The sequence below is a fragment of the Xyrauchen texanus genome, chromosome 45 (genome assembly GCF_025860055.1).
Source record: "Xyrauchen texanus isolate HMW12.3.18 chromosome 45, RBS_HiC_50CHRs, whole genome shotgun sequence".
NCBI lineage: Eukaryota > Metazoa > Chordata > Actinopteri > Cypriniformes > Catostomidae > Xyrauchen > Xyrauchen texanus.
The window spans coordinates 8,046,815-8,071,848 of NC_068320.1; the positions used below are offsets into that span (position 1 = coordinate 8,046,815).

The window sequence follows — 25,034 nt, forward strand, 5'->3', positions numbered from 1 at the left end:
ATTCAGAATGGTGGATTGGTGACAGAATGGCTCCCTCTCACTTTCTGTCCGCTTCCCACGTGATGATCGGTGAAATAACAACAGGAGTAGCGCCTTGACAAAAAACATGGTAACAGGCTGAAATAGGATGCAACTCAAAAAACTTTACTTTGCCCTGTGTATGTGTGAGATTGTGTATTTATTCCCTCAGGGCTTGCTGTATAAAGCATAGGCCCATGTGTAGCTTCAGTGAGAAAATGAGTTACGTTCAATAGACAAACTGTTCAGTCTTACTGCTCTGATTTCTCATTTTATTGTCTTTTTTTTTTTTTATCATTTTAGTGTATAAATATTGTCACGTCTGGTTAGGACACTGTGTAATCATCTCCATTACAACCAGTCATACATAACCCAACAGTGTACTTGATTAATAAAGATGACGTATATCAGCATTGCATTGATTGCATTGACCTCCCTTCAGCGAATCAATGAATTATACATACAAATCTTGACTCGGATAATTTTTTCCACTCAAACAAACACACCACAGATTCAAGGACACACCCTCCAAAAACTGGAGAGCCAAGAGTAACATTGTGAGAATGCAAATGATAAGGGACACTTGTCAGTTAAACTATCACCACTCCTTCCAAAACCTGCAGTAAGCAATCCGAATGTTTACTAAAGATTCCCTCCTCTGTGATCAGTAAGTGTCATCGTAAAGGTGAAGTGTGCAATTTGAGTCACCAATCGGAGTTACCAAAATAATCACTGTTTTCAAATGGCTTTCACTATAAACTATCCCCATCTTCCATCGGTCAGACAGAAAGATAGTCTCGCACCAAACTCACACCATTGATTGAGCAAATGTTGCTGTGTCAGGCAGGTTGGGATGCTCAATCAAACACAGCAATATTTTGATTGGCCCGAAAAGTGTCTCCACATTTTAAGCTGCATTTCAAAATCTAAATAAAATTACACACTTCAGCTGAAAGGGTTAAAACAGATCAAACAATATCAAACATCACCTGTACAAGAGATAAAATGCAGTCTGCTCCTCTTTATGGCTTTAGAGAGAGAAAGGCTATATGGATATTTCCCCTCTTCACTTGCTTTGTCCTCTTTTTTCCTTTCGTCCAATCAAAACACTGATTGTCACATTCGACGATCTTTGTGCTTTGACTAAATTGTGTATATTCACCGAAGAGCAATCTCCTTGCACTGCAGTCTGGTCTCCAAAGATAATCGGAGCTCCTTGGACTCAGAAAAAGATCCAATTTCAGCAAACAAGACGATTGGACAAAGGAAATGAGTTTCATGCAAAATACAAGGGGACAACGGAAATAAAATCATCTGTCAGTACATATGGACACCACCATGCAATTTTCAATGTTGAGTTCTTTAATGCAGCTTCTTTCTTAATCGTTCCCTTCATCTTGGTCTTGGTCAGTGCCTGCTCATTTCATAAATAGCAGGGAAATAAAACTTGATTTTGCAGATTGTCATGATCCAAAAAATGTATAGGCCTATTTTATTATCACTTAAGTCTCCTCAAGTCATTGGCCTCTAAATGTCTGAAAGAGCTTCCATGCTAATATATTTTTCCATGCTTGGCGTTGCGTTAACCGTCAGGAGCTTTCCGCAGCCATTGGTAGAACTGTTGCTCGTACAGCATGTGCCATTTTACATTAGCTTGAACAATCTCAACGGCTCGAGTGAACGCAGGTGTCCCCCCTCCTCCAGTGGTGAGGATAAACCCTTTCAGCTGAAGAGAAGAACAAACAACAACACAGTAATTATTAATAGAGTTCTGCTGAATTCGAGATATTCCCCAGAACATAATTGAACATCCTTGAATTTAGTGCATCCAAAACTGATGTAGAGAGTGGATAACAATTCACCTTCATATCACAGTTAAACAGCAGCAGAATATACGATGCATTTACATGCAAATGCCCAACATGTAATTTAGCAGATAACAACGGTGCTAATGACAATGAGATACTGGCTTGCATTTAAAGTGAACAGAATTATCAGTTTTGTTGTTGTTTTTCTAGAAGGGAAGAACTGTCTAAAAAGCCCTGCTGGAATTTTTTTCCATACGTTTGGCTGTGTTAATGCCAACGGCATAAATTTTGCCAAAGGTGTATTTTTGGGGGAATTTTGATATTTTAACCTCAATTCCTAAAATACCTCTACAATACACTGTGTACACAAAATAGTTACACACAGGACCTTAAGGACAAAAAATGTCCCCATTGACACTCATTAAAACAATATTTTATCCCAGTGCCATTAATGCATAAAATTATGAATTATATAATAGTATACCTTCATTCCGGAGCTCTGGCTTCTAAATTGAAATGTTTCATATTTTCCACTGGTGGCATTTTTCTCACATTTAGCCTATGGAGCAAATACATGCTTTTTTCCTATTTTCTGTATTATAGAGCACTGCGGGCCAACTGAATAAATAATGCAGTTAAAATTGTGTGGGTGTATTAGGAAATGTGTGTGTGTGTGTGTGTGTGTGTGTGTGTGTGTGTGTGTGTGTGTGTGTGTGTGTGTGTGTGTGTGTGTGTGTGTGTGTAAAAACAACAGTAGCATTTGGTAAACAAACTGGCATTTAAAGGGTTGAAATCATGAAATGAATATTTCAGTGATACTGGAAAATAATATAAATATATAATATTTTTAAAGGCATTCTTTTGACGCAGACAGTTTTGTCTTCTGAGGTAGTGAGTGTGTGTGTTTTGTTTTTTTATCTGACACTGCACAAAAATAATAATGCATCAAAATCAATGTTGTTGCTAAACATTGACATATCCCAGACTGTGATAATAAAAAAAATTATAATAATTCCCCTTAGCATTTAGTATATGGGAAATAATATTTTTTTTGTTTTTTTGTTTTTCATAAAAAAAAAAACAATAGTGGCATTATATAAACAAACTGGCATTTAAAGGGTTACAGTCCTGAAAATTAATCAATATTTGGTAGTTATGATCAGGACTGATGTTCTTTAAAAAAAATTACATATTGAAAGTGGAAAATAATATTAATGTTTAATATTATTATGCCAGTTTTTTGACATGGGACATTTTTGTCCTCAAAGAACCTCTGAGTAACTTTTTTGATATTGACGCACAAGAGTTAAATCAGTGGATATTCGTAACATTTCCTGTTGTCAGGTTAAGCAGTTACAAATGAGTAAATAACAACATGAAAAAGTCAACAGAACAATTTTGCCATCTGCAAAGTCTACTTTTGCTCCTTTATGTCTGACCATATTGTTTTAGAAGCATTAATGTTTCATGAGGAGTCATCAATTGTTTATTATCAGTTTATTTTGATTGATTTGGACTGCAGCTTGTCTCAGGGTGTGTAAAAGCCCAGACTCACCTCATTCAACTCGGCCTCAGTGTTGAGAAACTCAGTCACACCGCTGATTAATTTGGAGTTCATAAATAAGGCTTCACCATACCTGTGAATGAGAGAGATGCAGCTATTAAATACACTGGTGTTTATATATCACACCGCACCATTCTAATGAGCCCAGCAGACACACACCAATAAATATTTCTCATAATGCTCTCTGCCTCTCCACACACAAACAAGTAAATCTGATTCAACAATAAATGTCGGTTACACTTTATATTAGGTGTCTTTAACTACTATGTACTAACATTAAATACACACAAGACTATGTGTTTACTGTGTAACTACAAATTGTTCTGCAAACAAAAAGTTTGAGTTACATGTAGGTTTAGGAGTAATGGAATGGTTAGGGATTAGAGATTAGATGAATGTGGCTCTATCTGCTAGATTTACCTGGAATTCAATATGTCCCACTTCTTTCTGAAATATCTCCAAGCTAAATGTCTTCCGATCGGATTGCGGGCCACATGTATGATCACATCAATCACGTCTTGATCTGGGACCAGGTCAGAGGTCAGGGAAAGATTTAGGAGCCTAGACAACAAAACAAATAGGAGATATAAACAGGCCCAAACATAATCTGGCTACCTTTTTCCACATTTATAGTGCTGATGTAGTGTGGAAATCTGTGGCATGGATTTAAACATGGTAAAACATTTTATCCAGAGCTCTACAGTGTTTTACACTCTTATTGGTAGCTGAAGGTATTGTTCAAATAGCCATAATATGTAATGAATATCGAACGGCCAGGAAGGTGCCAGGAAGGTGAGTTCTGCAGACACAGATTCAGGGTTGGACTGGATATAAAGGAATCATTTATGCTAGACCACTGAATTACTGAAAGTTAATTGGTAATGCAGCTATATCACAAAGCAGAGAACGTAATTTCTAACAATTGAGAAAGAAAGTGTTAATGTTATTAGCACCTGTAATGTGGTTTACAAACCAGGAACTACTTCATAGATAGTATATAGAAAATAAATCAAGACCCTTGGAATGGCAACCAATCGCAATGAAGAATTCAAACACTGAGGTATAAACTGAAAATACAACACGCCTCCATGCCAGGAAGAACTAGGACCTAGATACACTACAGATTAATGTCTCTGTTTCTGTTTACGCTATTTTAAATACATTTCTCAGATAATTGTACACTGGCTGTAAGCTTGAGTAAATCTGAGATGAAAGTGCTTAAAATCACATTTTCAGCCACTGACGGGCACAGTGAAACAATTATTCAAAATATGTTTTCAATAGTGTGCGTCAGCATCTTCAAAAAGTAATTACCTGAGAAGCCCAAATCAAACGCAGACAGACCCATTCACTTCAAATTGGTGCAAAATGTCAAGTAGATTAAAAAAGGCAGAGGTACGAAATGAGCCATTACATATTAAGACAAAGCCACAGTGAGCAAGTTTTCAATTTGCAATTAGATGAGACGTAATCGCTTTACTGTTATTTTGGTCATTGTTGCTCAACTGTTGTTCTAGGCTGAACTCCAGAGCTTTTGTTTATCGAGTCACTTGTACATCCTGTTCATGTACACACTGGAGATCATTGGTATGGTGACAGCTCACATTTGTGTGGAGACTGCACCTTTAAACCTTGGATATGTGGTTCCTTCTGGTTCCTTTGTGGGCAATTGTGAACAAGCTTTGCAGAACAGATTCATTTTATTCTTTCTCTTTTAACTTGTTCACACTTTGAAATATAGTTTGCAATTCTGACACAGTTTGTAGTTCTGATATCTGACTCATGTTATAGAATTCTAGCAGGTATCTTTGTGACATAATACAAATGTCCACATATCTGACATTGTTATCACACTGTATCTTGTCATTTAAAACCCATAAAAGTACTGATAATCATGACATACTCTGGCATCCTCGGTCTTTATTTGGAATACCATACAACCACAAACTTTGCACTCTATAAGAACCTTCCTCTCTGAACATGCCACACAACTGCTTGTTCAGTCACTTGTCATAACTAGACTGGACTACTGTAACGCTCTCATTGCAGGCCTCCCTGCATGTGTAATTAGACTTCTGCAAATGACCCAGAATGACAGCAGCACATCTGGTCTTTAATGAACCAAAGAGAGCACATTTTACACCACTCCTTGTCTCTCTCCACTGGCTGCCGGTTGATGCACGTATCAAATTCAAGGCTCTGATGCTGGCATACAGAACAGTCACTGGGTCTGCTCCAGCATACCTAAAATTTCTGCAGAGCTACACGCCCACTAGAAGCCTTCAGTCGTCTAAGGAACGTCGCCTCGTTGTACCAACAAAAAGAGGCACGAAAACACTTTCCCGGACTTTTGGCTTCATCATATCACATTGATGAAATGACCTTCCCAACTCCATACGTGAAGCTGACTCACTCTCTGTCTTCAAAAAATGGCTAAAAAAACATATTTTCCATGAGCACTTAACCAGTCACTATAAAAAATTTTTTTAAAAAAATTTAAAAAATTTTTTTTTGTTTGCACTCTAATCTGTTTTCAATTTTGTAATTGCCACTTTTCGTACAAATGTCTCCTTAAGATGGTTCACTTATGTTTTCCTCTTTTGTAAGTCGCTTTGGATAAAAGCATCTGCCAAATTAATAAATGTAAATGCACACTGTACACCGATTCCAAATTTTCTGTATGAATGGAATACCCGGTTCATCTACTACATTTGCCTAAATGTGCGGTGTACAACCAGACCACACTTCATAGAGAACGGTATCCAATAATGCAGACTAACAATAGCAGACTAGCATTTTTTAAATGTTAATCATTGTATAATGCATAATATTTTTACATACAATTTTTAAATGGTAGGCTGTATACAGTGCATACTGTGTAGTATTTAGCAAGCAGCACACTAGACTGGTGCGTCAATTACCAGTGAAAGTGGAAGTGAGATCAGCTGACCACACAAATACACACTAGTAGCACAGAGTGATTCACACTCGCTCACTGCATCAGACATAAAAAAATAAAAACATGGAGGGGGATACAATTTACTTCAGCCGCACCAACAAGACAGAAATCAATACTAAACAGAGTGCCATATACCAGAGCCTTCAAACTGACTGAATGGAGCATGCTTGATCATTAAACACACAGGGCAGTTTTCTCTGTGGTAGATTAAATATCACGCACACACACCACACTAATGATAGGGGTTTTGCTTGTGCATGCTGTGTGAAATTTGAGGCCAGCTGAAATCAATGAAATCCTGCTATTGGTCTTCTAGACACTTTTCACTCCAACACTAGAGAAAAAGTGGACATCTGAACGCTAACGTCATCAAATATTTAATCTCTGGATTCCTGCAGAGATCGAAGATTATATATTATTGGCCGATAACTGGGAAAATCTAAATAAAATCCTATTCTGTTATATTTTCACAAAAAGCACCATAGTAATACACTTGTTTATTTATTAATTTTCAGACATGGTCTGTGATAACCGCAGGTTTATGACATGTCAGTAAAACCATGGTATTTTGTAGAGTACCTTGGAATACCATGACAGTATCATCAAATATGAACATGATCAATCTTCAGTGCCATGGCATTACCCTGGTAACTTGGTGCATGGTACGAAGGCACGATGAGAAAGCGTGAGGCGATCGACTGTGTTCCGAGTATGCTACAGGGTCCTTGAATAATGTATAACTTGAGTAAAGGTAGCAGATGGGAACCCCCCTAGGGTATGATGGCGCGCCCCCAAGGGAGTTGGTGCCCTATACAGACTGCATAATGTGCTGTGTTACCGTGGTAACCTAATGGTATTTTTCTGAAAATCATTAGTCTAATGGCTTATTAGTTTCAACTAATCTAAACTGGCTTTTGCTGAACCTGACAGTGACTTTAGTTTATGTCGATATTCTGTAAAGGCTAATTTAATTTATATCACTGAAGGCGACGCAACAGTTCCCATTATAATTAACATATCGGTCTACACAAGTGATAAGCAATGTCGGAAATGTGGTAGCAATCGAGTATTATTCTTTTGATGAACTTACAACACAATACATGCAGTGGACTCTTTATCCGACCAGTTACTATGAGGTAATGGCACTTCGATGTTCAGGGGTTTTGCCAGTTTTGTTATTTTGTTGATATAGGTGATTAATGTCATACAGTATATTGGCCACTAAGCGCTTCAGTTTACTGGTGTTCAGCTCTTGCAGCTCAGATGGTGCAATCCTCAAAATACTATGAATGGATCATTTGACAAGGTTTTATTTAACAAGGGTTTTCTTCTTCTAAAAAACTGTTAGTGCATCATCTTGCAGTGTTTCATTTTTTATACTCATACTTTCATCAATAATATGTTTCAAGTAGATTTGTTTAATAATCCTTATGATGCGTATATCAATATTGTCTTTGTTAACAGAGTACTTAACAAGTTTGTTAACTTTGTTCACAAATCATCGCACCATGACAAATTCATGTCTGTGATATACAGCTAATATACAGTATAAGCATATATGCAGGTCCAAGAGGTTCTATTTCATTTTCATTAGAAATATAGCTTACAGTATTACTTATAATTGTTGTTCAATATAAGGTCTGGCATCTGTGTAAATGTAGTAGAACTCAAAGGTCTTCCCATGGATTGAGCGAGAAAATACTATGACCTCAAAATAAGGTCTGTCACTGTACACATCACGTACAATCATTTTCATATACAGACATACTCTCCTCTAACTCCAGATTGTAGGCCAAGAGCAGAGTGACCACATTAGTAGACCGCTGTCTGCGTTACAGATTTGTAAATCTTCTTAAAAATCTTTGCTGAGAAGCGATCCAATTTTTGAGGCAGCTAAGGGGGTACGGTGGACAAATGGAATGCAGATCTAGGATCAAGATGGCTTAGAAACGGAGTCATCATCTGGCAGGACTTAATTGCTCGATCTACATTTTGAAACCAGCACAAATCTGCATCTGAGGTGAGGGTTACATTACTTCGGCAGACACGGTCATGTCATCTCCTAGTTAGGGATCCCCACATGCGTGTTTTACGAACACCGCTCTCCTGCGCAGCACTCAAGATGAGAGTTTGCTGCAATATATTGCAAGAGACCAGTGTCAGCAATGTTGCCTTGGCGTGCACAATGTATGGGTCTCAAGCCAATATAGAAAATCTGCACGTTCGCAGGCACGGGCAAGATGGTAGCTTGGTTTTACAAGACTTCTTCGAGGAAACCATGTTCAACTGGTAAGAAAATATTTCTTTTCAGACTGTTGGTGCACTAAAAAGCTTGTTGTGGATGCCACGAGTTAAGAGATGTAGAATGGGTTACATAGGAAATGGGTCTGCCACATCTTTATAACATTGTTGCTGCTTTAGTTGCCCCATCATTTGCTCAAAATGTGTTTTGAAACATGATTAGTCAGCTAAACTAGATCTGAACTTGCATAGCCAATATGGTCTATCAGCACTGACCAGGATGAGCTTGGCCTCATCAGCTGCTAGTCTAGCTGATCAACCACTTGAACTAGCTAATGACCATAAATGACCAGCTTCGACCAGCTAGAAACTATTTAAAACCCACAACCATCAGAAGCTGAACATAATTTTGCCAAGATATCTTCCTTGATCAACATCCTTATTTAGTCCTGGAACAAAATTCCTATCAAAGAAACAGTCCTAATCCTATATATAAACCAAATAATGAATAACCCCTGAAATCAGAGAGAAAGGATAGATTGAGTGGTGTGCAACCCATTGAACCCAGCACTAATCCTGACTATTTACCCTATCCCTAAAATTAGACAGGAAGGTTGATAGAAATATTGTTCCAGGACCAACAAGTATGTTGATCCAGGAACATGTCCAGTTTGACAAAATCACATTCCACACCATCAGAAGCAGGGGTACCATGAAAGAGTTTGTAAGAGTTTGTTTTGGAGGAGAATGCTGGAGGTTTCTTTCAAAGGCTCTAGGCGCCTCTTCTCTATTATATGAATATTGTATTCATGGTGCAGCTTCTCTAATAATGAGATGAGGTATCTAGGTGCATTGTATATGACAGTCATGGATCACAGAGCATGTAAGACACATGGATTTTACCTTCCAGAAAGACAATTGCTATAAAACAAAACATGAAAAGGTCCCTCACTGACTACTGTAATAAGATGAATAGGATCTTATCATAAGAATTGTGAAGCCTGGATGGAGAGCCATGAAATATTGGCACAAGTTTATTCTACATCTTGTGTCTCTGTAAAAGGCAAAGCACATCCCTCTCAACACAGCTACTCAGAATCTGTTGCAAAGCAATCATAATGTATACTGAACGTTCACTGCAGAGGTGGGTTATATTGGCTCTCTTTAAATGGCCCAGTTTCTTTCTCAGTGCATCCATAAATCAGCACACCAAATATAAATGGAGTCATCAAACCTCAATTGTGTCCTAAGAGAACTGCTTCAGAATATGTGTGGGCTCTGGGATCGCCTCGTCTGGGCTGGACAAGGTGTAATCCGTCACTATGCTCATCCTACTATTGAGCTGGAGAGGATTTAGGGACACCATGGAGACTTCACAGACAAGCTCCTACAGCAGACATTGTCTTCACTGGTCTGTCAGAGGAGTGAGCGGAGCTCTACTGGTTTGAGTGAAAGTATAAGGACAGAATGAGGGATTGTAATGAGGAGGAGGCCAGGCCGTGAGGATACATGGCCTGCCCTAGATCAGGCTAATCAAGAGAGAGAGATGCACTTGACCACATTGTGTGTGTGTTAATCTTTGTTTTATGTTGTTTTAAGATGATAATTACTATTAAACTTGATTTACTGGTCAACCGGTTCCCGCCTCCACAATGCCCATCCTTTAACTGTTACATTGATGCCAAAACCAGGGATGGAGGAGGGATGTGCTGTCGCAGAGTCCTCACCGTTGCCATCCACCAAGGGAGCAGCCGTGGCCGTTTGCCTGTGGACGGAGGGGTCGCTGTCGGCTGCCAAAGAAGGGGAGGTGTGGTTCCATCCGCCAGGGCCCAGAGGACTGAGAAGTGAGCTGGTGTCTGCCAGAGGGCAGACGAGCGGTTGAGGACTGGCGACAGCGCGTCCGGAAGCCGGAGAGCAAGTTCTTCTCTCTCTCTCTCTGTCTCTGTCGCTCCACCTCACTCTTTCCCTCTCCCCTTTCCCTCCTCTCATCTTTCCCAGGGCTCCAAATGGTGGAGAAGACCAGTTCAAGAGAGAAAGATGCACACGGCCACATTGTGTGTGTCTGTGTTAATGTTTATTTTATGTTGAGTTTTACCATTAAACTTTGTTTACTGTTCAGCCTGTTCCTGCCTCCTGCCTCCTGAATTAATGCTGTAGCTGTGCCCTAGCGGTTAGCACTTATGCTCAAGGCATCTTAAGCCATGCTGATAATGGGAGAAGTGGGTTTGAATCTCTAATTCAAGTGCATTAGAGACTCAAAGGTTGGTGGATGATACCAGAATGTCAAAGATGTTCCAGTATGATTTATGAGGAATCATTTTTTGAAGCTAGGATCTGCACTCTAATGTCTGCCAAGATCAATCTGCATGCATTGCTCATCAACATTCACTCAAGACTGATTGATCAATGATTTTCATGCACTTAAGAACACAGTTTATTCCAGGTTTTTGGCAGAAAGCAGCATTCTGAAACAATGTAAACACAAATGCTGTTTTCCCTACGTCACTTAAAGGATTAATAGAAAGTGGTTAAACACACTTAGGTCTATTCCGGAAAACACAGCTTGTGTGGTGATGTAAGCCCCATTGTAATGGGTGTTTGAAAAGTGCCTATGTGAGTGGAACAGACTGGATAACTAACATCATAGGATGTTGCTCTACATCATTTCAACATGGTCAACACAGTGGAAAAAGTTCAACATTTCTGGGGGTACAAATGGGAAAAGGGAGAAAAAAAATTATAAATCACACAAGCACACTATAAACTATGGTAATTTATACACATCAATTTAAAATATCAACTACTGTCCCTCAATCCTGAGTAAGCTTAAGCACATTAGGGAAATCCTGGAGTTTAACGCAAGAGGGACAGCCCACTTTTGCAGCGCAATTCTGCTGCAAGTCATGATGGAAAATTAAGGAAACCAAAACGCAGAACCTCTGGAATAACTGAAAAAATAAAAGTCAAGCAACAGAATAAAAAAAAAAAAAGTCGTCCTCAGACACCATGTTTGTTAATTACAAAAATGTCACAGAAAAAACATGTTACTGTGGAGAAAGCTGCTTACTGACTGAGCCGCATGCATACAGGAGTAAAGAAAAAGCTGCAAACAGAGTGAACGTAAACGGGAAAGCAGCTTTTCAGTCTTAAGCAGCTTTCTAGCAATAAACAGCTTTCTGGTGTACATGTAAATGAGCTCAGTGTGTCAACCTTGCTGTAGAATGTTATTTGGAATTGTTTATCATGTGCTTCATGCCATTTGTGACTTTTCAATGAGCTGTAAGAGTGTCAACTGACCTGTTGAGCAGGAAGATGTTGTCACTGCAGGTCAAGGCCTCCAGAAGAACCTTCTTCTCAGAGATAACAGTGGAGGAGTGGAACTTCATCCAGATAAACTCCCACACATCCTCATCCATGAGAGACACGCCTGTGCAGTACACAATGTCCCGCATGTTGGGTGGAATCCTGAAGGACAGAACATTGATGGTCACATTTATTTGAAGAAAGAAGCTGGATAATATCTGCAGGTAAGAAATATTAACAATCATTGAAACACTCATATTTAACATTTACAACAAAATTGATTAACTGAATATAATTTTCTTTCACATAAATGCAGAGTTTAACTTTTATATTCAAGGGGATACTTGGAGGTAGAGACACATATACACGTATAAACATACAGTGCATCCGGAAAGTATTCACAGCGCTTCACTTTTTCCACATTTTGTTATGTTACAGCCTTATTCCAAAAAAGGATTAAATTCATTATTTTCCTCAAAATTCTACAAACAATACCCCATAATGACAATGTGAAAGCAGTTTGATTGAAATCTTTGCAAATTTATAAAAATACAAAATAAAAAAAATCACATAAGTATTCACAGCCTTTGCTCAATACTTTGTTGAAGCACCTTTGGCACCAATTACAGCCTCAAGTATTTTTGAGTATGATGCTACAAGATTGGCACACCTATTTTGGGAAGTTTCTCCCATTCTTCTTTGTAGGACCTCTCAAGCTCCATCAGGTTGGATGGGGAGCATTGGTGCACAGCAATTTTCAGATCTCTCCAGAGATGTTCAATCGGGTTCAAGTTTGGGCTCTGGCTGGGCCACTCAAGGACATTCACAGAGTTGTCCTATAGCCACTCCTTGGCTGTGTGCTTAGGGTCGATGTCCTGTTGGAAGATGAACTTTCGCTCCAGTCTGAGGTCCAGAGCAATCTGGAGCAGCTTTTCATCAAGGATGTCTCTGTATTTTGCTGCAGTCATCTTTCCCTTGATCCTGACTAGTCTCCCAGTTCCTGCCGCTGAAAAACATCCCCACAGCATGATGCTGCCACCACCATGCTTCACTGTAGGGATGGTATTGGCCAGGTGATGAGCGGTGCCCGCTTGCCATTCAGGCCAAAGGGTTCAATGTTTGTTTCATCAGACAAGAGAATTTTGTTTCTCATGGTCTGAGAGACCTTCAGGTGCCTTTTGGCAAACTCCAGGCGGGCTGTCATGTGCTTTTTACTGAGGAGTGGCTTTCATCTGGCCACTCTAACATACAGGCCTGATTGGTGGTGTGCTGCAGAGTTGTTCTTCTGGAAGTTTCTCCTCTCTCCACAAAGAAACGCTGGAGCTCTGTCAGAGTAACCATCAGGTTCTTGGTCACCTCCCTGACTAAGGCCCTTCTCCCCCGATTGCTCAGTTTGGCCGGGCGGCCAGCTCTTGGAAGAGTCCTGGTGGTTCCAAACTTATTCCATTTATAGATGATGGAGGCCACTGTGCTCATGAAATGATTCCGTACCCTTCACCAGATCTGTGCCTCGATTCAATCCTGCCTCGGAGGTCTACAGACAATTCCTTGGACTTCATGGCTTGGTTTGCGCTCTGACATGCACTGTTAACTGTGGGACCTTGTATAGACAGGTGTGTGCCTTTCCAAATCATGTCCAATCAACAGAATTTACCACAAGTGGACTCCAATCAAGTTGTAGAAACATAACATAACAAAATGTGGAAAAAGTTAAGCGCTCTGAATACTGTGTACAATGCACTGTAAATATGGCGGAAAGTTTGCTGTTGATTTGTATTCCTCTTTCAATTTTTATAGATTTTATTGAGGATCCATAAACTTTATACCCAATTTACATTAACATTTACGCATTTGGCAGATGCTTTTAACCAAAGCAACTTACAGTGCACTTATTACAGGGAAAATTCTGCTGGAGCAACCTGGAGTTAAGTGCCTTGCTCAAGGACACAATGGTGATGGATGTGGGGATCGAACCAGAAACCTTCTGATTAACTGTTATGTGCTTTAGCCCACTACGCCACCACCACTCCTAATTCACCCAATTGATCTGACCTAATTGACACTCGAAGTGAGCGCCAAAGCATGACTAATTTAGATCACTGCCATTATGCTCAACAAAGCTGTCTTGACTGCAAATGCAGTGGCATCAGGCACTTGCAATGTAAATAGCTTCATTGATTATGAGAGCAATCTTGTTTTGTTTTATGGCAATGTGCCACTTGCTGCCAGTGTAACTTTCTGTGTTATGTGATGGAGTATGTTCATTAAACATGTTACAGCTAAATCTGTTATTTCCCCCATACATTAGATTTACACCCCATCAGACCAAAATGTGTTCACACTAAATATTGTTTTATTTCCTGTGAATTCTGTTCTCTTGGTCTGAAAATTTTACTTGTTTGAGAAAAAGTTTTTTGTCACAATTTTACGTCACCTTTAGAAGAATCAATAAAAAAAATGGTGTGCAAGTGTATTTCTATGTTCATATTTATAAGGATGAGTGAAAGTTTTTTTTATTTTATTTTAAATGTATTTATTTGCTGCTTTTGACAACATTCTAAACATGATCACATTAGTGACAACATACAGTATATTAAGAAAACTGTATTTAAATTGTTCTTTAAAATTCTCAAGGCATTTAAATTTAAACCGGACCACTTTTCATTCCTCCTTTCCAAGTGGCCTTCTGCCATCTGAAAAAACACAAAACATGTTTTGCCCTTTGGCTGCAGATTGTGCTTCAACCTGAAACATGAAAATGTTCATGATAACACTGATCTGATCTTATCTGTGACCTTAGAAATTCAACTTTTCTTGAGGTCCAAATGTAAGTGAAAATGAGGCAGATCATCACCGCAGACCTCTACAGCAGTTCACAAAGTGAATCTAAGAAGTAGAATGTAATATATTGTCAGACAGCATGTCTCAGATATACAGGTCATAAATAAGAGCTCCCTGTGACCTGCAATTTATTTCTGGTTACAGTTCTCTAAATAATAAGTCTACAGTAGAGCTACAAAAGAGAGAAACAAGCTCTCATGCATATAAAGATAGTTGTGAAGTGATGCATGTAATATCTCTACCATAAGAAATAACATTACACCCCTGCAGAAGCCACAGCGTTACAGCCAGTGAGTTTTTGATTTGCTTAAACAAAGTGCAATAAAGACCTGCTGATTCTGAATGAACCATCAGAGCCTCCGGGAGTTTTGGTGTAGAAATACAGAAACTGAACTTCCAGCAACAATGAAATTGCCGCACATGTGAAGGTGTTGTCTTGTTTAGAACCAGCGCAGAAAGACAATTGAATTTAAAAGACATCAGTTAGGGAATAATATTTGTGGTGTTCCGTTCCGGAACCATGAAATTTGGATAACTCAATTTTCTAAGGCGTTTTCAGATGAATGAACAGAGAATGAAGATGGGAGATGACACAAAACACAAATCTGATTTTCTTACATCTGTGACTTCTAATATTGAATCTTACAATATTCTTAGAGGAATTAATTGTGCGAGCCTCATCATACACACACACACACACGTTTAGCTGGCACAGTTTCCCTCGACAGAGGAGGATGACTTTGATAATTTCCTTTGTTGTCTTTTTGTTCAGTCTGTGGTATCTTCTACTTTCTTTTTCTTTTTTTTAATCAATAAAGCACAGAAGGAGCTTTTGTTAGTGTGTCTCTGGCTGTACACTGATCTGAAGCCTGTCCTCGTAGTTTCTGGACCGTAAATGCTGGTCGATCATTCCTGTGACATTATCATCACCTAAACCATAAAAACAAACAAAGGTCAAATGCATTCCTCTTTTATGATCTGCTCATCCTTGAATATTAAATTGAACAGCCATTTTATTATCCCAACAGGACTAGAGGTCATTGTAAAATAAAGGACAATGAAGGACACATTTGGCAGAAAAACAGAAAGAAACTGCAAGTAAATACATAAAATGGATACAGCACTTTTACTAAATGGTTGAACACCTACTCCCTTCATATTAAAGTATTGTAAGTTGTGAACAAGTGTGTACAAGTGTGTAAATTGTGAGTTCAATTGCTTACAAAAAGTTATAACGCACCTTTCCTCAACAAGCCACAAAATTTAAGGTATCATGTTGCATGCATGTTTCAATAGCTCAACTGGTTCTGTTTGTGCAGCTCAACTGGTAGAGCATGACGCTAGCAACTCCAAGGTCACAGATTCAATTCCCAGAGACCACATTAACAAATTATATGTATAGCTTGATTGCACTGTCACTTAGGCTAAATACAGTGGGCTGGCTGGCTGCAGTGGGCACAGTTTCACCAAAACTGGACAGTTAAACTGGAAAAACATGTCCTGATGAATCTCGATTTCTGCTGAGGTTCACAGATGATAGGCCAACTGCAGTCTCAGCTTTCTGTTCTTGGCTGACAAAAGTGAAACCCAACGTGGTCTCCTACTGTTGTAGCCCATTCACCTCAAGGTTTGACATGTTGTGCATTCTGAGATACTATTCTCCTCAATACAATTGTACAGAGCGGTTAACAGAGTTAATATACCTTTTCTGTCAGCTCGAACCAGTCTGGCAATTTTCTGTTGACATCTCTCATCAACCAGACGTTTCCATCCACAGAACTGATGCTCACTGGATGTTTTTGGCAACATTCTAAGTAAATTCTAGAGACTGTTGTGTGTGAAAATCCCAGGTGATCAGCAGTTACAGAAATACTCAAACCAGTCGGTCAAAAATAATGCTGCGTCCAAATCACTGAGATCACATTTTTCCCCCATTCTGATGGTTGATGTGAACATTAACTGAATTCCTGCATGATTTTATACATTGCACTGCTGCCACACGATTGGCTGATTAGATAATTGCATGAATAAGTAGGTGTACAGGTTTAAATGTACAATCTTTGTTGGTAACAATTTCTGTGAAATTTCACAATTCTTGATATTTTTATTTATATCGATTATATCAACATAATATTTATAAAGGAGTATGTTCAATAGCATATTATTTAAAAATCTAATTAATAAATGTTCATTTTAACATTAAATTAGTGTTAAAAAGTGTATCTCAATAAAGTAAACTATTTTTTACTATATTTAGGTAAATAGTCATAATAATAAAGTTGTAGCTTAAGTGTAAACTAAAACATAGTCGGCTAATAAAAAATGAATTAATAAGGATCAGTCAGTGGCTTTCTTTTTAATATTGTTTTTTGATTAATATCAACAACATAATAGACAGTGGCAGATCTATTAGGCTGCATTAGTGTATTGTCCAATGTAAGTCTTATGGACAGATCTGATATTTTTTTGCTGCACCTGTTTTCATTCACATAAGATATATGTGATTGTTTATGTTAATTACTCTCAGGGTGGGCACTGACCATAACGTTTAACCGTTCGGGCAGCCACATTTCAACATTCACCAGTTGCACTCGCTCCTCACGGTAAATGTGCTTATGTGCATGTGTTGTTTCACGACATAATAATAACAGTAACAAGAGGAATTCTGTTCAGAGATCAGTTCCGAGACATTCTGTCTGTTCAGACACCAATAAAAACCCCAATACAGAAATCACAGTGGAATCACACTAAACTCACACTACAAACACTTCACAGGCTAGCAGGGTAAAAATGGCAAATAGTGGGTTAGTGGATAACAGAGGAGTGGAAAATCTTTGCCTGCAGAGGCCAAATACTCTGAATTCAACTGAATCCAGCTTTTCAAATGTTGAAAGCAAGAATATAGGCAAACAGTAGTTAAAAAGATTAGCCTGCTGGCCTATCAGACAATGCCGAGTCATGATAGAGATTAAGATGTTTTAAGAAGAAACTGAATTCAAATTATATAAAGCCAAGGCCTGAGAAAGAAATCGTTCTCTAAAATGTGGGGAAATACAATATCTTATGGAGGATAAGACCAACATCTTCAAATACACACCCACAACTGTGCTGCTCGCCCTCTGGTTTAGGGCGTTTTCACTCCTAGTTCGTTTGAGCACTCAAAGTGCTCTCAGAGGTATAACGTACTGTATATATGTGAACAACCCAAGAGGTCTCAGACTCCCCTAAAAGGACCCAAAAGCGAACCGTATTGAGACCAGTTCTGGAGGTGGACTAAGTACAGTTCATTTGTGGGTGCTTTTGCGGTTCAATTGATTTGTGCGACGTGAAAGCAAAGAGGTACCTCTTTGTCTGCTTTGCATTTTATGACATGAGTAGCTCATGGCTTGCCATACATAGCTGCGTTTCATACTTCATATTCCAGTCACAATTTACTGTCCACATATGGGAATTTTAAGCAAATATAGATCACAATCACAATTATTTATGAAAAATGATTGCCAGCCAAATTTCATAATTGTGACAGTCATAGCTGCAATGGGGTCTTAAGGGGCTGTGGTTTCAGCAACAAGGGATCTGAGACCAAATTAATGTAAAAAGGACAAAAAAAGACACTGGGTCCTCTCTTAAGTCCACTTACATGGTGAACACCAAAAGCACTGAGGTCATTTGCGTCTGGTTCCCTTTCTGGTTTACTTTTTTCGAACTGGGCTTGGTTCACTTAAAACGTACTACACTCACCTAAAGGATTATTAGGAACACCATACTAATACTGTGTTTGACCCCCTTTCACCTTCAGAACTGCCTTAATTCTACGTGGCATTGATTCAACAAGGTGCTGAAAGCATTCTTTAGAAATGTTGGCCCATATTGATAGGATAGCATCTTGCAGTTGATGGAGATTTGTGGGATGCACATCCAGGGCACGAAGCTCCCGTTCCACCACATCCCAAAGATGCTCTATTGGGTTGAGATCTGGTGACTGTGGGGGCCATTTTAGTACAGTGAACTCATTGTCATGTTCAAGAAACCAATTTGAAATGATTCGAGCTTTGTGACATGGTGCATTATCCTGCTGGAAGTAGCCATCAGAGGATGGGTACATGGTGGCCATAAAGGGATGGACATGGTCAGAAACAATGCTCAGGTAGGCCGTGGCATTTAAACGATGCCCAATTGGCACTAAGGGGCCTAAAGTGTGCCAAGAAAACATCCCCCACACCATTACACCACCACCACCAGCCTGCACAGTGGTAACAAGGCATGATGGATCCATGTTCTCATTCTGTTTACGCCAAATTCTGACTCTACCATCTGAATGTCTCAACAGAAATCGAGACTCATCAGACCAGGCAACATTTTTCTAGTCTTCAACTGTCCAATTTTGGTGAGCTCTTGCAAATTGTAGCCTCTTTTTCCTATTTGTAGTGGAGATGAGTGGTACCCGGTGGGGTATTCTGCTGTTGTAGCCCATCCGCCTCAAGATTGTGCATGTTGTGGCTTCACAAATGCTTTGCTGCATACCTCGGTTGTAACGAGTGGTTATTTCAGGCAAAGTTGCTCTTCTATCAGCTTGAATCAGTCGGCCCATTCTCCTCTGACCTCTAGCATCAACAAGGCATTTTTGCCCACAGGACTGCCGCATACTGGATGTTTTTCCCTTTTCACACCATTCTTTGTAAACCCTAGAAATGGTTGTGCGTGAAAATATCAGTAACTGAGCAGATTGTGAAATACTCTGACCGGCACCAACAACCATGCCACGCTGGTTAAATCACCTTTCTTTCCCATTCTGACATTCAGTTTGGAGTTCAGGAGATTGTCTTGACCAGGACCACACCCCTAAATGCATTGAAGCAACTGCCATGTGATTGGTTGATTAGATAATTGCATTAATGAGAAATTGAACAGGTGTTCCTAATAATCCTTTAGGTGAGTGTATATGTGAAACCACCCTTAGTGTTTATTCTGCACTAGGGTCATTAGTGCTGCTGGTGGTGCTGTGTGTATGACAGTAGATTACTGTGAACACTGTGTGCATGTGAACATTGCTGTGGCAACTGGAGACAAAAATAAATAAATAAGATTAACAAATGTGTGTTGCTATGGACACTTAAAATAGGGCTCCTACTGTATTAATGTTGACAGGGATGATGTGTTGGATGTATTTATCAGATCTCAATGTGTCCACGTACATACACCAACATTCTATTCACAGCTCCTATTCACTCATCTCTCAAAACAAATATATTGTGTGTTTGAACAAATCATAGAATTGGCTCTAGTTATGCTGACAGAATGATGTATATATTTTGCTTTGAATATCTTCTTAGACAGCAAAAGACAAATCAATGTGACACCAGTGTTTTATGGAGAACTCTATTTATGCAGAAGGACACTACATCCCAGATTGAGTAAATGAATGAGTTCCCATACATACTCAGTAATCCAAGCAGATTCAGTGAGTTGATAACTCAAAATCTGTAAACTCCCTGACCTGTTCTTGTTGCTGGAAATCCAGTCTGAAATAAGAGACACAGCTTGGCGGTGACAGTGTTTGTTCCCAAAACTACAGGCCAGCATGATCACCTCTTTCTGCAGCTCTCTGAGGAAACATTCCAAAAGGAAGTAAAACAGGAAGAAGTGAAAAATTTAAAACAGGTCTACTGAGGTCACTATTATTACTGAGGTAGAACATTTCGGGCTTACACTATGCAATTCAGTGTACTCAGTTAGATTACATATAATATTCTTAAATTAATAAATAATTCAAGATATAGGATTAAAGATAGACTCACTCGGTCTGATAAGCAACCTGCTTGAAGGAGCCATCAGAGGAAGTGGATGGCCAGCCCATCTTGTGATACTTTGGTGCCACCTGTTTTAGCACATAGTCCTGATGATAGAGAAGAAACAAAGATTAAACCTTGTGTGGTACTAGGGTGAAAAATGACCCCTTTTGAACTTTGCTTCTTTATAAAACATGGTTTCCTTCATATCAGTGGCATGAGATTTTGGAACTTTGCAGACATTACCTATCTATACACACACACACACACACACACACACACACACACACACACACACACACACACACACACACACACACACACACACACACGTTGTGTTTCCATGTTTTATGGGGACTTTCCATAGACATAATGGTTTTTATACTGTACAAACTATATATTCTATCCCATGAACCTAACCCTATCCCTAAACCTAACCATCACAGAAAACTTTCTGCATTTTTAGATTTTCAAAAAACATAATTTAGTATGATTTATAAGCTGTTTTCCTCATGGGGACCGACAAAATGTCCCCACAAGGTCAAAGATTTCGGGTTTTACTATCCTTATGCACCACAAAGTGATAAATACACGCTCACACACACACACACACACACACACACACACACACACACACACACACACACACACACACACACACACACACACACACACACACACACACAGAAATAAAAGGAGTGGTACTATAACATATCCACATTGCGGAAAACATGTGCTCACACACACAGAAATCTAAAGACACTAAACAGACACTGAACTGATTTAAGATCAGACTCACAATAACAGACCCTAAACTGATGTCAGATCAGACACACACTAAACAAACAATGAACTGATATAAGATAAGAATCATGTTAAAGAGTTCAGACACTGAACTGTTGTGAGGTAAGACTCACACTAAACAGACACTGAACTGCTCTGTGATCAGACTTACACTAAACAGACCCTGAACTGATATGAGATCAGACACGCACTAAAAAAACAATGAACTGATGTTCAGGATCTGTTCGCACTAAACGGACACTGAACTGATGTGTGATCAGACACAAACTAAACAGACACTGAACTGATGTGTGATCAGACACAAACTAAACAGACACTGGACTGATATGAGATCAGACACACACTAAACAGACACTGCACTGATGTGAGATCAGACTCACAGTAAACAGACACTGAACTGATGTGAGATCAGACTCACAGTAAACAGACACTGAACTGATGTGAGATCAGACTCACAGTAAACAGACACTGAACTGATGTGAGATCAGACTCACAGTAAACAGACACTGCACTGATGTGAGATCAGACTCACAGTAAACAGACACTGAACTGATGTGAGATCAGACTCACAGTAAACAGACACTGAACTGATGTGAGATCAGACTCACAGTAAACAGACACTGAACTGATGTGAGATCAGACTCACAGTAAACAGACACTGCACTGATGTGAGATCAGACTCACAGTAAACAGACACTGAACTGATGTGAGATCAGACTCACAGTAAACAGACACTGAACTGATGTGAGATCAGACTCACAGTAAACAGACACTGAACTGATGTGAGATCAGACTCACACTAAACAGACACTGAACTGATGTGAGATCAGACTCACACTAAACAGACACTGAACTGATGTGCGATCAGACTCACACTAAAAAGACACTGAACTGATGTGAGTTCAGACTCACACTAAACAGACACTGAACTGATGTGAGATCAGACTCACACTTAACAGACACTGAACTGATGTGAGATCAGACTCACACTAAACAGACACTGAACTGATGTGAGATCAGACTCACACTAAACAGACACTGAACTGATGTGAGATCAGACTCACACTAAACAGACACTGAACTGATGTGAGATCAGACTCACACTAAACAGACACTGAACTGTTGTGAGATCAGACTCACACTAAACAGAAACTGAACTGATGTGAGATCAGACTCACACTAAACAGACACTGAACTGATGTGAGATCAGACTCACACTAAACAGACACTGAACTGATGTGAGATCAGACTCACACTAAACAGACACTGAACTGATGTGAGATCAGACTCACACTAAACAGACACTGAACTGATGTGAGATCAGACTCACACTAAACAGACACTGAACTGATGTGAGATCAGACTCACACTAAACAGACACTGAACTGATGTGAGATCAGACTCACACTAAACAGACACTGAACTGATGTGAGATCAGACTCACACTAAACAGACACTGAACTGATGTGAGATCAGACTCACACTAAACAGACACTGAACTGATATGAGATCAGACTCACACTAAACAGACACTGAACTGATGTGCGATCAGACTCACACTAAAGAGACACTGAACTGATGTGAGATCAGACTCACACTAAACAGACACTGAACTGATGTGAGATCAGACTCACAGTAAACAGACACTGAACTGATGTGAGATCAGACTCACACTAAACAGATTGTGGTCTTCGGTGCGGTCCAGAAGTTTGTCCAGCTGGTAAAGAGCTCGACTAGCAGCGTGCCATGGCAGAAACTCACTCTCCTGAGACAAGTATGAGATGATCTGCAGGGGGACATTTTGAGGCAGATACCCCGCTCTAGACAAGAGAGAAGGAAAAAAGAGAGAGCGAACAGATGGTTATAAAGTGACTAAAATATAAAAAAGTCACACTGAAATCAGATGCAAGCAATCTGACATTGTAGTAATGACATTGACAGATACAGTAAACGTATCTAACGCAATAATAAATGTAAGTCTAATTCCGTCTTTGGTAGACAGATCATTAACATTTGATTTAAAATGATTCATTTTGTCCACCATTATTCGTTTAGAATAACTGCAGGCATTCTCCTTTGTGTGGTGAGTCATAATGTGCTGAAACACAAAAGAAACATGTTCTCCTGAACAGCTACAGTCATTTTGACTTTGCATAAATCCATAAAACGTCAGATCTGGAGCACTAACAGCACAGATTAAACCCCATACACTGTCATTTACAGCAGCACCGATCAAACCCTGGATGAAGTATTTCAGCAGGATCTTGTGCTCTGGTCAAATGACACAGTGTTCCTAGAACACAATTATTCCCAGCAGTCTTTTAAATACAGATTGCCATCACTGCCTGCATTTATTTCTGTTCTACATCCATTTTCCCTTCTACCTTTTTAAACACTCCTATTAGTGAAAAGAAACAGAGAAGTGGCCTATATCCTTAGAGCAAAAACACAGGAGACAAGACTTCCCAAGAGCCTGAATCTAATGAATGTTTTATTAGTATCGTTTTCTAAGGCAAGCATCACTATTACTATTGCTTATACATAGAGTGTCTAAGTACTAACAAGCCCCTAAGTGTTACACTTGATTCTGTAACTTGTCATCCACTGTTTGTTCTGCAGGCATGAATGATACTTCAAATTATGTGGCTTGTTGTGGAGAGGCGTGCTATTACTTTTGATTGGATTTGCAATTTCGACTCACAGATGATAAAATCCCATTAACTTACTGTACATTGAAGGAGGGACAGGAGCCGTATCTAGAGACCAGAAGATAATTGAGGCTTGGGGGTAGGCTCTTTTGATATGGGCTACTAAACAAACTCCCAGAACACCCTGACGACACCCAAAACAGCCTAGTATCCTATTGGTGATTTTTGCATAGCTCACATATTGATTATAAAGTGTAAAACTCTAGTTTGCCTATAGTATAGATTAGACTTATTTGCATTACATCTCTCACTTGTGCTGTGGTGTTAAGATTACACTTTGACTTATAATGCAGGAAATGAAACTTCATTGACCATAATTTCATTCAAGGAGCAGAAGCACTCAATATCAGAGGTCAGGTAAAAAGGGAAGTGATCAGACTTGGAAACAGGCTCATTAAATTCCCGAGGACAGGCTCAACTAGCACTCATTTAATTGAGACATTAATCACAGTTACTCGCAGACAATCACTCTTACCCAAGGAGAGTTTTAACAGAAAAAACTATTTTGCAACGTCTTGAGAAACTGTTTTGCACTGTATCGACATTAGCAACAAACAAGTTTGTAACAAATTAAAAACAAACCATTTCAAGGAAAAGTATAAAACACATTTTAAGATATCAAGTAAATAAATACCCATGTGTTACCCAAAGTGTTATAAGAGGGTTGTGGTGTTCTTCTCCCTTCAATCAGGCTAAGGAAGTAGAGTTGTGAAACTGCCTTTAATATTTAATAGATCCTTAGTTTTATTACCAAGTCAAAAATCTTTATGATACAAGGTAATGGGAAGGTAGTGTAACATCTTAAATCAATCATATTTTAGACTCCCGAAGCAGAGTGACTGTTACACCTCAGGCATATGTTCATTTACAATAATTCAATGCCCTGAAGTCAATAATGCTTCCTATACTACGCTTGCCACAAGCACATCTGTTTAAAACAAAATATTTTCAGTTTAATTCCTAAAATGTGTGTAGAACTACTTCCACACACCAGTCTGT

The 25,034-nt window shown here is 39.2% G+C and overlaps 1 protein-coding gene across 1 annotated transcript in view; it reads right to left on the reverse strand.

Moving 5' to 3' along the window:
• Positions 1-281: 281 nt before the first annotated feature.
• LOC127637423 (thyrotropin-releasing hormone-degrading ectoenzyme-like) overlaps positions 282-25,034 on the reverse strand; it is a 162,296-nt gene continuing 137,543 nt past the window's right edge. The window contains exons 14-20 of the mRNA XM_052118465.1: positions 23,000-23,147; positions 20,533-20,630; positions 20,232-20,339; positions 11,888-12,055; positions 3,811-3,951; positions 3,382-3,463; positions 282-1,744 (exon numbers count right to left, since the gene is read on the reverse strand). Of these exons, the coding sequence (XP_051974425.1) occupies positions 1,601-1,744; positions 3,382-3,463; positions 3,811-3,951; positions 11,888-12,055; positions 20,232-20,339; positions 20,533-20,630; positions 23,000-23,147 (889 nt within the window). The 3' untranslated portion in view covers positions 282-1,600. The remainder of the gene's footprint in view (positions 1,745-3,381; positions 3,464-3,810; positions 3,952-11,887; positions 12,056-20,231; positions 20,340-20,532; positions 20,631-22,999; positions 23,148-25,034) is intronic.